At 38.5% G+C, this 13,172-nt stretch overlaps 1 protein-coding gene across 1 annotated transcript in view; it reads right to left on the bottom strand.

The window, feature by feature from the left end:
* The window catches only part of LOC104080534 (mirror-image polydactyly gene 1 protein homolog), a gene marked incomplete at both ends in the record, with an annotated part of 41,325 nt that overhangs the window by 14,720 nt on the left and 13,433 nt on the right, over positions 1-13,172 (bottom strand). The window contains 3 exons of the mRNA XM_009582956.1: positions 4,523-4,628; positions 5,615-5,750; positions 8,496-8,679. Coding sequence (XP_009581251.1) covers positions 4,523-4,628; positions 5,615-5,750; positions 8,496-8,679 — 426 coding nt within the window. The remainder of the gene's footprint in view (positions 1-4,522; positions 4,629-5,614; positions 5,751-8,495; positions 8,680-13,172) is intronic.

Here is a 13,172-nt window from a genome sequence, read left to right on the forward strand (position 1 = left end):
GATGACATGCAAGAAGGAAAAATAACATCTAAAAAGGGACTCTAAAGTGAGCTTTGAAGAAATGGAAAATACTTTTCTTCTGTGCTAGAAGTTATTGCCACCCGAAGTTTATTTCTGGCAAGATTACTTATTTCCTCTTACTTTATGGGATATTAAATCAAACTAATAGCTAAGCTAATAGCCACTTGGATATTTGTTTTCACTTTTGCTATTAAAACTATTGCATATGCATTCAGTAATTATTTTTCAAGTTAATTTAGGAAACTTCAAATAATGTTCATGAACATTTCCACACCATATTCAAGAATTCCAAAATACCACAAATGTTAATTCTCAACATTTTTGTAAAAACAGACCTGAAAAAAGGGACTTCATTGTAGGGATATGGCCATAGTTTCCAAGAGACTGAAAGCTGTATAACATATACAACAGTATTAGAAGTACTGCTTTCCCCTTTTTCCACACTGTATTTCCTATCATTACCCTGGTCTTTCAGAGAGCATCTGCAGAATGCTAATACAGTTTTCAGGCATTAAAGGTGGTGTGCAACACCTAACAGACCTAGCAGGGCTGGACTCAATCAGTTGACCTTGATTTAAAAAAGTATTAAATTTTGGTAACATTACTATTAGATATTGGCAAAAAAGCCCCCAAAATAGCCCTTGCTACAGAGGTTTAACGAGAAATATTTTTTATTATATTTTCCTTCAGAATTATTCTTAATCTCAATATATAGCACTGTGATAGCAACAAAAATATTCCGAGAGCTGAGGCTCTGATGCCAGCTATATCTTGTTGCAGTAATGGTGGGAGTTACTGTGAGAATACCAGGGCTTTAATATTTTTTCCAATTTAGACAGGCTACCACTATGCTCTACAATTCTCACTTACACTCAACCAGCTCTTTCCTCTAAAAGTTCCTATATACCTGTCCTGGTTTCAGCTGGGATAGAGTTAAAGTTCTTCCTAGTGCTGTGTTTTGGATTTAGTACGAGAATAATGTTGATAACACACTGATGTTTTCAGTTGTTGCTAAGTGCCTTGTCAAGGACAGCTCCATGCTCTACCAAACGCAGAGACTGGGAGGAGGGAGCACAGCCAGGACAGCCAGCCCAGCTGGCCAATGGGGTATTCCATACCATGTGACGTCATGCTCAGTATATGAATGGTAGGCGTGTTCCAGGAAGTAGCGATCGCTACTTGGTTATTGGTCAGTGCGGGTGGTGAGCAATTGCATTGTGCATCACTCATTTTGTATATTCTATCATTATTATTATTTTCCCTTCTCTGTTCTATTAAACTGTCCTTATCTCAACCCACGAGTTTTTCTCACTCTTACCCTTCCGATTCTCTCCCCATTCCCCTGGGGGGGTGCGGGAAGTGAGTGAGCGGCTGCGTGGTATTTGGCTGCCTGCCAGGTTAAACCACGACAATACCCCCTGTATAATTCTTCTGTAAGGCAAAAATGAAGTCACTTATGTCCATCCAAAGTGAGAGCTGTTCTCTCTATTAGTTCTTTTGAAGACGTATTCCTTTGCAACGTCTCCATCCTTATCTTCCAGTCTGTCCTCAGAAGATGAGTGCTCTTTCTCCCTTTCTCCTCCCATAGAGTGCACCCATTCCCTTTTCTGTTCAACATATGAAATTCTGCGGTCCCACATTTCAAGATTTGTCTGTTCTTCATGCCCAGTTCACATGGGTGTTTCCCTTTTTTCCTTACATTATCCTAGTCTTAGTTCTTTTATGATGTGCTCTCCCCTTGATTTTCCCAATGTTGCCTCTATCTCTATTGTTGTTCGCTTCATGATGAGGAGTGAAACTAATGGTACCTTCTGACATTGGCTTATAATGGGAGGAAATCCAACAGAAGAATAATGAAGAAACAGCAGGAACCTATGGCAACTATGACCACCAGAAACAATAGTCTCTAATGCTTAAAAGCCTGCAACCAAAACTGCAAATTCCCTAGCCGTAGCTACCTGACACAGAGATAGGGACCCAACGAAGTTCTAAAATCCATTTTCCAGGCTAGTAAAATTTAAAAATAAATACCTTCTGAAAATAAGTTATTTATTGCACACAATATTAAACATTCTCTTCCATCATGTATATCTTCTGCCTTAAGTCTACTTTTTCTTATTCTCTCATGAAGCATTTCACAAATTTACACTTCTCCTCTTCACTTCTTCCTCTGAACAAAAAATCATAAAGCGACAAGCTTTGGGTTATTTGTTTCTGAAGACTGGTGTAGCTTCATTTTAAAATGGCATTTATCTTCAACTTTTCTGTTCTTTCCATGGGACTTGTTTAGGTAAAACCCATCAATTAGGGTTACATTTTAAAAAGGAATTGTAATATTCCTCAAAGTAGAAACATTTTTATGGTGTATCTTTCTGATGTTTTTTACAATAGAATTTTGTGGAGTCATTTTCTTATCATAAAGTCAGTACTAAGTAATAATAAAAATGCAAACACCCATATTTACAAGCTTCACTCTATCATGTGTTATACACTGCAGTAATTAAACATTAACTAGCAACATGAAATCACAGCAGCATGTGTTCTCCTCTCCTCAAAGGACTTAACACAAGGGGAAAAAGTTTTTCCTTAAACACACTGAGTCTTCTTCATTAGGTTCTGCTTGTCCATTAGAACTCTCCCCAAGGCTTTTATGAGAGAGAGACACATAGACCTCCACAAATTCAGTTTGGTTCACATCATTCCAGATTTCAAAACATTATCCAAACTTGGTAACATTCTTAGAACTGTAAGACAGGAAGCAAAAAACCCATGAAATATTAACGATGCTTCCTTTTTGCAAACAGCTTAAGTAGTAAGGAGCCTCTTGCCCTCTCACTCGGCATTTAAAGGATTTTATACTTCCTGAACTCGTAAAAGGAGAAAAAAGGGTTTTTTTTTTTAAAGGTCATCCTTATTACACATTATAGCTTTCATTAAAATTTGGCTTATTCTTCCTTTTAAAATGGAATAACTAGGTTAATTATTATATCCATATTCATGCCATACTGTTTTGAAGAGGATATTATGCTTAGGACATAATTAGAAAGTTTAAACAGTAATGTAGGAAAAAAAATTTACTAACAAATATTTCAACTGTATCCATAAAAATGAAACTAAACATGTTTTTGACACACCTTTTGACACATTTCTTTCCAGGTTTTAATGAGCAATGAACACCTATATCAAAGAGAATATTTCTCTATTATAGGTACAGAGGTAAAACACTGTGCAAATATCCAGGAACAAACACAAAACTTGGGATTCAATCCAAAGAATTTGCATTAGCTTTCGGCTGCTGGATATAAATATGATACGCAGTGTGGAATTTTTTTCTTCTGAAAATAAAGCAAGCAGTTTAAGTAAAATGACATAAGAATAAAATTATGCTTGTATTTCAATTTGTTTCCTGTTATGTAGATTAGATTTGCCTTTCCCTGCCTCCACAATAAAAAATCTAGGAACTCTCTCTTCCGCCTATAATATACACAGAATAGTGTATTCTCAGGAGTTTGACATTAAGTGGCAAGTCAGCCATCTGTTTTTTCAGCTGGAGAGTTTATTTTGTGTTCCATTTTCCTGAAGAGAGTTACTCCTTCCTTCAGTATCAATATTTTGGGGACAGGTATTAGTGCTATTAATACTATATAAAGCGTGTATGGTCTATGAGGACACAATTTTACCTAGCTCACACTTTATTTCTGAACAAATGATACGATGAACTTATAAAAGCACTCCCATTAATTTCTTTGAAACACTTGGAGGAAAAACCTCAGAGTATTTTTCATCCACTGGGTACACTGTACACACAGTCACTTTTCAAGAATAAAAATACGCAGCTTCATTACTTCAGAAATTTCCAAAATCGTAGAATACAAACTGTCTCCATTCTTGTATGTCTACCCAAAGAACAATTAACAACAAATATAAGCACGCATTCACTTTCAACTATAAACTTAAAAACCTTTCATTTTGGGAATTTGTATAAATTTCATTCACTAGAGATGTACCATTATCAGACAAAAATTTATTAAATATCAAAAGAACAGATTTTTCAAGAAAAGTGCGGGTCTCTAGTTGAGGTGAATGTGCAACTATCTCCATACACGGGGAGGGGGTAGTATTGCTCTGAACGAGCTAAAACAATAAGTGGTATTTGAACTGCTGGTTGAAAGGTAGAGGCACTGGTAATCATTATTTCCCCTTGTTTGTTCAGGACCTTCCAACAAAACAAACAACCTTTTTGTGATTGGATTGACATGGTGTTAACAATGCATTTAATGCCCAAATCAGTATGAATACAGGTAAAGCTCCTGCTAATACCAGTACCAGGATGTTAAAGCCACGTATTTTCTAAGCAACTCTAAACAGCCACACATAAAAAAAAAAGTCAAATCTTCCCTCCTTTAGCAAATAAAGCTAACATTCACTAGGCCACGTCATATAGCAACCGCGAGTACTGTATGAGCCATACAGCCATCTGTTAAACGCTTGCCTACTGTACCTGCAATCTTTTCTGCAATCTTAGCTTCTGTAGCTCTCTCTTGCAGTTCTAAGTCCAGTTTCATTGTCTTCAGCTCCTTGTCCTTTTCAGACAGCTTATCTTGAAGCTGAATTGAACAAATGGACAGTAAGATACTTATCTAGCTGAAACATTCAACCAGCTCTTTTAACCACAACAAAATTTTAAATAGTAGTTTCTTATCCCAAAATACAAACACTAAGCAATACAACAGAAGTTCAATTAACTATATTTATTTATTTAAAGGACAAATGTTAAAAATATCTTTTTTATCATCTGCCCTATCTTGCTCTGTGAGACAAGCAGCAATGTGTGTGCCATTATTTTTATTTGGGATTCTCTTCTTCAGGTATCACCAGCTGTGGTCCTTCTCGCTAAGGAAGTTCAGAATTACATGGAATTATAATGCAGGTGGTGTTTGCATGAATAGCCTATTTCCTACCAAGAGCACTGACATCACAGCCTGAAGAAACTGTGGTGTAAATGCATAATTTTTCATGTGCATCGCCAGATAGAAAACTGATATTCTTTCACATGTTGAGGCCTTTCTTTTAACTGTGAATTCACTAAATCTGATCTTGGACAGATATCTGAGCTTGCCATTGAATATTCAATGACACTTCATGGAAAGACTATAGACTTTTCTGTTATTTAGGTGCATGCAACTGCTACTAACTTTGAAAGCAATGGAGTGTGCAAGTAGGATGGAATTTTTTTCCCCTCAACAAAGAGTAGGTATCAGGGCACATTCATTATCTGGACTGCATGTACAGAAGCATGAGCTCTAGATTCTATTAATGAAATCCTGGCCTGGGTTTTGGTCCTCCTTGGTTTTCATCCATGATGCAAGAACGTATGTCACTGATTAAAAAGGTCAAAGGGTAGGATGAAAGATTTTTTTTAATTCCAGAGAAGCAGTAGTTAAACAGATACTAAGAATCCAAAATGACAAGAAAGCTATTGATTGGTGCACTAAAATAAATAACAAAACTAAATTAGGAACAGTTTAAAATGTACGTTTTGTAAGACAACCATAAAAGAGCAAACACTGTGATCTGAATATCTCAATTGTACCTTTTTATTTTTGGCCCTCAGAGTGTCCAATTCTTTTAAAAGGAACGCAGTTTCTGTTTTTCCACCTAAATCTGCAGCATCCTTCCATGAGGATATAAATTCAGGGAGCATCTTGTTAGCCTGCCTTTCTACGGTGCTGTGTTTAGAAGAAAAAAAAAAAAAGAAAGAAAAATAATGCAAACCCAGTTTCTCCCTCCCTTTCCCCAAAACAAAATACACAGAAATAATTTATCAAAATTCGTTAACCATTACACATGTATTAAATAGCCAGTAAAAGGGACGTCCTTCTATCACTTCTTAAATCTGTAATTCTGAAAAAAATCTGTAAACATGGAATAGTAAATAAATATACTACAGTGCTAAGGCATAAAACAGATAAATATAAATTGGCTATGAAGCCTATACACAGAAAACGCTTAAGGGAAGCCAATATTAAAAACCTGTGTTTAACATGGAGCGACAAAGTAATGAAACATTTGGGGATCAAATGGATGCTTAGGTTAAAAGAAACCAAATTCTTCAGTAGGATGGACAATTCCACATGAAGTGAAATGAAAATATCGAGAAGACAAGATCTAGGAGCTCATCTTGCAGAAATCTGTAAAATGATGGTGTTATTCTAAATATTATAACAGACAACAGGAATTCCATACTGTATAGCACTCACAGAGTTTTAAGATAACTTATCTAGCCATAGACAGGGAAAAATAAGACAAGATTCAATGGCCACAAAAATTCTGCCTCAAGGTAAGACGCTTATAAAACTCCTTGGCTATCCGTTGATACTCACAGATAAGTCAGATCTCACTTGTAAGATGGCAGCAAAATCAGTAGATGAATGGATTAGAAGGGGTATTAGCAAATATTTTTAACATTCACTTCCCATAAGTGTTTTCTATTTATAGGCTTCATAGCCAATGAGTCATAAGAAGTAGCCACAGAAAAGCTATACCTTCTGAACTCCTATTTCTACTGTATACATTATTTTCATTATGTGTAATTCACATCCTAGAAAGAAAAGGAAAGCTATCTGTTGCTCCAAAGAGTCATTCTCTTAGGTAGACAGTTGTTTGTACTCAGCTACCCCTTTCTTCACCTGTTTCCATTGGATTTATTTTCTCTATGGTTCTTTAAGAAGTAAGTTAACATCCGAACTCTGCAGGCAACCTAAAGCACATCAAATGTAGACAGCAGGGCGACTCACGTCAAAAAAGTACTTACTTAGTGTAATATAATGTATATAGTGTATATATGGGGTGGAAGAGTGCATAAACTGCTTGTCTTCACTTTCAAGATTCTTCAAAGCCTATTTAATCTTTGCTCTGTCTAGCAAATTTCATTCAGTATTGTTTTGAACTGCAAGTGATAGATGCCTCTGGATACTATTGCCCAGACAATACAAACCTCAAGCTTTTTTTGTGCATTTTCCATATCAGGAGATGCTTCCTATGAACAAGTTCGAATATACCTCATCATCACTTTCAAGCCCTCAAATGTTTTCTTTCTGATGTCTAAAAGAAAACTTGACAAGTCACATTGATGGTACACGAATGCAAATCAACACTGACTCAACATTTCCTGGGTCGTTCTGTATCAAGATATTTCCTCAGCTTATAGTCTAATTGCAATCTATTTGGGGAAGGACAGATTTTGTGCAGTTTATATAGTATCTACCACACTGAGGTTTTGGCCTATAGCTTTAGGATCCCACATGCAATGTATTTGCAGGTGAGATGGTTCAACATGCTGACTGCTGTGGGAGGTTAATCTCAGTGTTCAAGACCAGCCTGAATCCCAGTGCGAGTGGCACTGGTGAAGGGTAGGAGCAACAATCTTTGGCTGACTCTGTGCTGGGCTGTACTTAAGAACTCAGGATTATATTTGGCTTTAGTGCAGGATGCATTGCCCTAACAGCATATCTCAGTCCCTAATGCAAAAAAAGGCAACAAGCCAGGTGGAAAAGTACTATGGACTGGTTTTGGCCCAATGGGTCACCACTAAATCATGCTAAAGATAACAAAACCAGGTGTAGAATCTGCCAGACAGGTGAAGAATTAAGAGTGTATTTTTCAAAAGTACGTCATAGGGCTCTGCAGTCTTGATCCCATTTTCAAAAGCAACTCTGTCACTCTCAGTTAAGACTTGGGCTTCAGAATGCCTAAGTCGTTCAAAACTGGTAGCATGTTCCCTAGTCAGCTGGGTATACCTTCATATTTTGTGTCACATACAGCATGAGTGTTTATGTTTCTTAAGACAGAGGGCCATAGCTCAGTACGGAAGTTAATGACAATAAATGACCAAAATTAATGACAGAATAAAATCTTCAGAGTTTGTATTACACTTTTCAACCATATTTGCCCCTCCCAGATTCCTGTCACAGACTGCCTACAAGGTATTACAGCTCCTCATCTTTACTCTTCCAACTTCATCCAGACTTCACCCTGCTTTATTCCTGCTTCCCAGCTGCTCTATTCCTGCTTCCTACTCACTTCCACCCTGCTTCATTCCACTCATCATATTTAGGGTACACTGTGCTTGTTGTGTAAAGCCACAGATACTACTAGACTTTTAGATCATCTTTTCTAATTCTGTTTAGTATGCATTTTTAAAATTCTATGGAGAGATCACAATCACTGAAATACCTGCAGTGTGTCACATAAGCCATTGCCATGATCGTATTTTCTATCAGTGCTAGAGATTACAGTGGTGAAATGCTGCATTCCACAAGCAAAGAAGGGCAGATATGGCGAGCCTAAGTAAAAAGCTGACTTACTGATCCTCAGTCAGGAAGTAAACTTCCCTCTCTTTATCCAAAAATCCGTATGTATATTGTCTACAATTTGAACCTAGAAAAACTGTATATAGGGATATTTGGTTTTACCTTGATTCTTCAGGACTGGAATTACAATCATTTGTGGCTCCTCTTCTTTGACTGGTTACTGACAAATCTGAAAGTTTCAGTGCTTCAGTTTCTGCCTGGATGAAAAATTCTGGGTTTTTCTGAGAATTCTGATGAAACTGAAACTCAACACAAAAGTCTTTTTTCCGTTCCAGAATGTGTGTATCTAATTGGAAATAGAAGTAAACACATTTTTTTTCATTTGGAAAAAGAAGAACAAACTTGAGATTTCTCATTCGAAAATGGCTTGCTATATTCTTATTTGTAGCAGAAAAGAGAAAGTACTCTAGTTTCAGATTCGCATCTTCCTCATCCCTCTAAGGAATGAAAACTGTGTTACAGATGTAGGAGTTACAACCTATTTACTGGATTTTTCTCATGGAAACTTGAAAAATTCATCACCATTTCCTAATCCCTCTTCCCCTTAAATGACTACTTAAAATAATGCTGACCCTAGGAAATTGTCTACCTATCTTTTGTAAAAATCAGCTCTACCCTAGTGAGACATGATGAATTCATGCTGTAGACAGGTTTTTCAAATCCATTTTGGCTACAAAAGGAGTATCAGCAAGCTGTAATTAGCAACAACAAATTTAAGGCCCCATTATTCACTCCTGGAGAGTGTAAGGTACAGGCTCATACAACTAAAGAACTTGAAGAATGCAAAGCACAAATTGTGCCAAAGGGAAAAATTATCTGATTAAAACGTTGAGTGTGATAGTTCCCTTAAGCTTGGCTACTAGATATTTTTAGGACATATTTCTGATATCAAGGTATTTAAATGAAAGAAAGACCTACATACCATGAATGTTCTTTCATGAAGTAAGAATAAGAAAGTTTTAATTATAGAACTATATTAAAAAATGAGGAGGAAGAAGCCTAAAAAGCTGCAAATGGAAAAAAGTGCATATATTCTTCACTCTTTCATTTAGATTAGTAGAGAACAAACACTGGAGCTTTTCCTTATTTAATAAAATTAGTGTTTCCAAACATTTTGGATAAATTACACAGTATACATTCTTTGATCCAACTTATTATTTCCTCTTCAAAAATAATCAGAAACTGTCTATACAGTTGCAATCATCTACAAATAGCCCAAAATTACGCATCAATCAGTATCAAGGTGTTATGCTGCATATAAGACACAAAAGCACAGATTCCAAGTGAAAAATACTGAAGACTCTTTCAAAAATCTGTTGCAATAGATTCCTCTTTCCTTGAAAAAGGAAAGACACAGCCAATGGCACAGGAAACATCCCGAGGGCACAGAGGGATGACTTGTGGATTGGCTGGAGTCAGTTTAACAAGTTCCCATCCAAAGCTATGTGTTACTACCTTGAGGAAAAAGTTACTGTACCCGCTGTTCATCTGTATTCTTATCTACTTCAGCACAAATCCACTTGAATCCACTCTACCATTCCTCTCAACTATAACCACTGATTTTTGTACTAGAGGAACAACAGTCAACAGTACATCAGAATCTTTGTTTCTGAGCAGTAATAAACATGTGGGGATCATAACTTGATAAAACATTCGTTAACAAGTATAACCTAACACTACTTTCAGTACTGTGACTGAAATGTGTTCCTCAGATCATTTCACAGCTAATGCAGAAACTGAACACAGCCCACAGCCACCCAGATTCTTTGAGCAAAAGTACGCTGTTGTTCACTGGCTCGAAATCCTGCAGGTTGTTGAGCAGAGATCTCCTTTTAAGTGCTGCTACATTTTAAAACTGGATTCAACCTTTTGCTCCTCCTTACAGTAAGTAGCAAGGATGTCTAAAGAAATAGGCATTAAACAATTCACTACATATACTCTAAGAACCTGCCCCAACTTAGGAGTGGCAACATATAAGGGCAAAATTCCTCTCCAGTTAGTACTATCTGAAAACTAACCTAGTCTGAATTTCAATACTTGCAAAGCTTTTTACAGGTAGGCATACACTTGGCTGAGATGTGTTTCCCATCTGATTTATATTATGAAGAACTGCCTATCAAACATCATCCCGTCCACTTCTCCCATTTCAGATGCAGTGATCTCTGTGTGTGTGTGTGTGTGTATATATACATGTATATATATATATACATTTGCAAATTCTGCTCTCACACGCTGAAGGGGAAATGCAACTCTTCACTTGCCCTTACAACTTTTCCTCCCCTTCTTCTCTAGGGCATCAACATTTTCTATAAGCCATATAGAAAGTGCCTCAGGTGAAGTGTGTTGCATTCTGTGGAAGAATTCAAGCACAAGATATCTGTTGCAATAACCAGTGACCATATTGCCATGAAACTTTGTTCCTTGTTTAGGATTACTGTACTCTCCTTTGGCCCACATTATATGAAAGATTTGGAGAAAAAAAACCTTCTCACTCCAGAATGCTAAGAAGATTAGATGACATTAGCTACCACAGTTACACTGGGACAAATCAAAAAAGGGATTCTACCCCTTTAGCATGAGAGTAATCAACTGAATAAACTTTTCTTCTTTTTCAGAGTTCCTGTGTTTTGAATTTGCTGCTTTTAGTACCAGGACTCTTTAAAGAGAGTTCACAGAATCGTTGCAGTTGGAAGGGACCACTGGAGATCATCTAGTCCAGCCCTTCTGCTCAAGCAGGGTCACCCAGAGCAGGTTGCCCAGGACTACGTCCAGATGGCTTTTGAATAGCTCCACACGCAGAGACTTGACAACCTCCCTGGGCACCCTGTGCCAGTGTTTGATCACCCTGATAGTAAAAAAAATTGTTTTCTTGTATTCAGACAGAATTTCATGTGTTTTAAGTTCTGCTCATTGACTCTTGTCCTGTCAATGGGTACCACCGAAAAGAGTCTGGCTTCTTCTTCTTCATTCCCTCCCATCAGGTATTATTCATATTGATTAGACCCACTCCCTCAAGGCTCAGTCTCAGCTCTCAGCCTCTCCTCATACATAAGATGCTCCAGTCCCTTTGTGGCTCTTTGCTGGACTCGCTCCAGTAAGTCCATCTCTTTCTTGTACTAGGGAGCTCAGAACTGGACTTGACACTCTGCATGGATCACCTCCCTCCATCTGCTGGCAATGCTCTTCCTAATGCAGCTCAGGATGCTCTTGGCCATCCTTGCCATGAGGGTGCATTGCTGGCTTATGCTCAACTTGCTGTCCACTAGGATCCCAATCCCTTTCTGCAGGGCTGCTTTCCAGCCAGTTGGCACCCAGCATGTACAGTTACATGGGATTATTCCTGCCCAGGTGCAGGGCTTCACATTTCCCCTTGCTGAACTTCATGAGGTTCCTCTCTGCCCAATTCTCCAGCCTGTCGAGGTCCCTCTGAATAGCAGCATAACCCTCTGGTGTATCAACTACTCCTCACAGTTTTGTACCATCAGCAAACTTGCTGAGGGTATACTCTGCTCCATCATCCAGATCATTAATGAAGCCATTGAACAGGATCGGATCCATTTTTGACTCTGGGAGTACACCACTAGTGACTTGCCTCCTACTGGACTTTGTGCAACTGATCACCACCCTCTGGGCACAGACATTCAGCCAGTTTTCAGTTGATCTCACTGTTTACTTATTTAACCCATACTTTGCTTCTCCATTGGGATGTTATGGGACACGAAGTCCAAAGCCTTACCAAAGTCAAGGAAAACAACATCCTGCTTGATCCATGCTTGACTTCCTGCTTGTCAGGATAGACCATTTTTGAGCTTGGACGAGATGAATCCTGAATATCAACCAGCTCTCTTGGATCCCTCTTCTCTCCAGTACTGTATCCCACGGGATTCTTCCAAGCAGATCTCTGAGGAGGCCAAAGTCTATTCTCCTGAAGACCACAGCTGAGGTCCTGCTTTTTGTCCTGCTCCCTCCTCTCAGGATCCTGAACTCCACCTCGTGGTAACTGCAGCCAAGGCTGCCCCCAGCTTCGACATCCACAACCAGTTCTTCCTCGTTTGTAAGTATCAGGTCCAGCAGAGCACCTCTCCTTGTTGGCACCTCAATCAATTGTGTCAGGAAGTTGTCATCAATGGACTCCAGAAATCTCCTAGATCACTTGTGCCCTGCTGTTGTCCTTCCAGCAGATTATCAGCATCATTGTAGTCCCCCATGAGGACCAGACCTGTGAACATGAGGCTTCTTCCAGTTGTCTGAAGGCGGCCTCATCTACTTCACCCAATTCTCCTCCATGCCCTTCCCTCTTACTGGCAGGATCAAGGATAACACCACCTGGGTCCCCACACCCTTGACCATCACCCCCAGAGTCATATAGTCACACGTAACACTTCCCAGGTCACTCCAACAGTATCACTGGTGCCTATGTGGAAGAGCAGCAGGTGGTAACAGAGGGCCAGAAAAGCCTCGGCAGCCTCCCTATAACATCCTGAATATGACCTCCCAACAAGCAGCAAAGCTCTCCAGATGACAGGTTAAGTCAGCAGCAGCAGCTGAACTTCAGGCTAAATTCTTAGGCCACGTCAAGATACAGATTTTTATGCCTTCAACTGTAAGTTACAGCAGCTGGAAAAAAAAAAATTTAGAATGGAACTAGACTTGTGTTGGCATTTATTAATGCTAATGCTGCTTCTTTAAGCAACTTACATTTGCAGCACAACTTTTCATCCAGATTCAATTCCCTCAAGCACATGGGTAAGACTAAGCAGCATCACAGCAAGCCTGTAA

Source organism: Fulmarus glacialis, unplaced genomic scaffold (genome assembly GCF_000690835.1).
Source record: "Fulmarus glacialis isolate BGI_N327 unplaced genomic scaffold, ASM69083v1 scaffold10830, whole genome shotgun sequence".
Taxonomy (NCBI): domain Eukaryota; kingdom Metazoa; phylum Chordata; class Aves; order Procellariiformes; family Procellariidae; genus Fulmarus; species Fulmarus glacialis.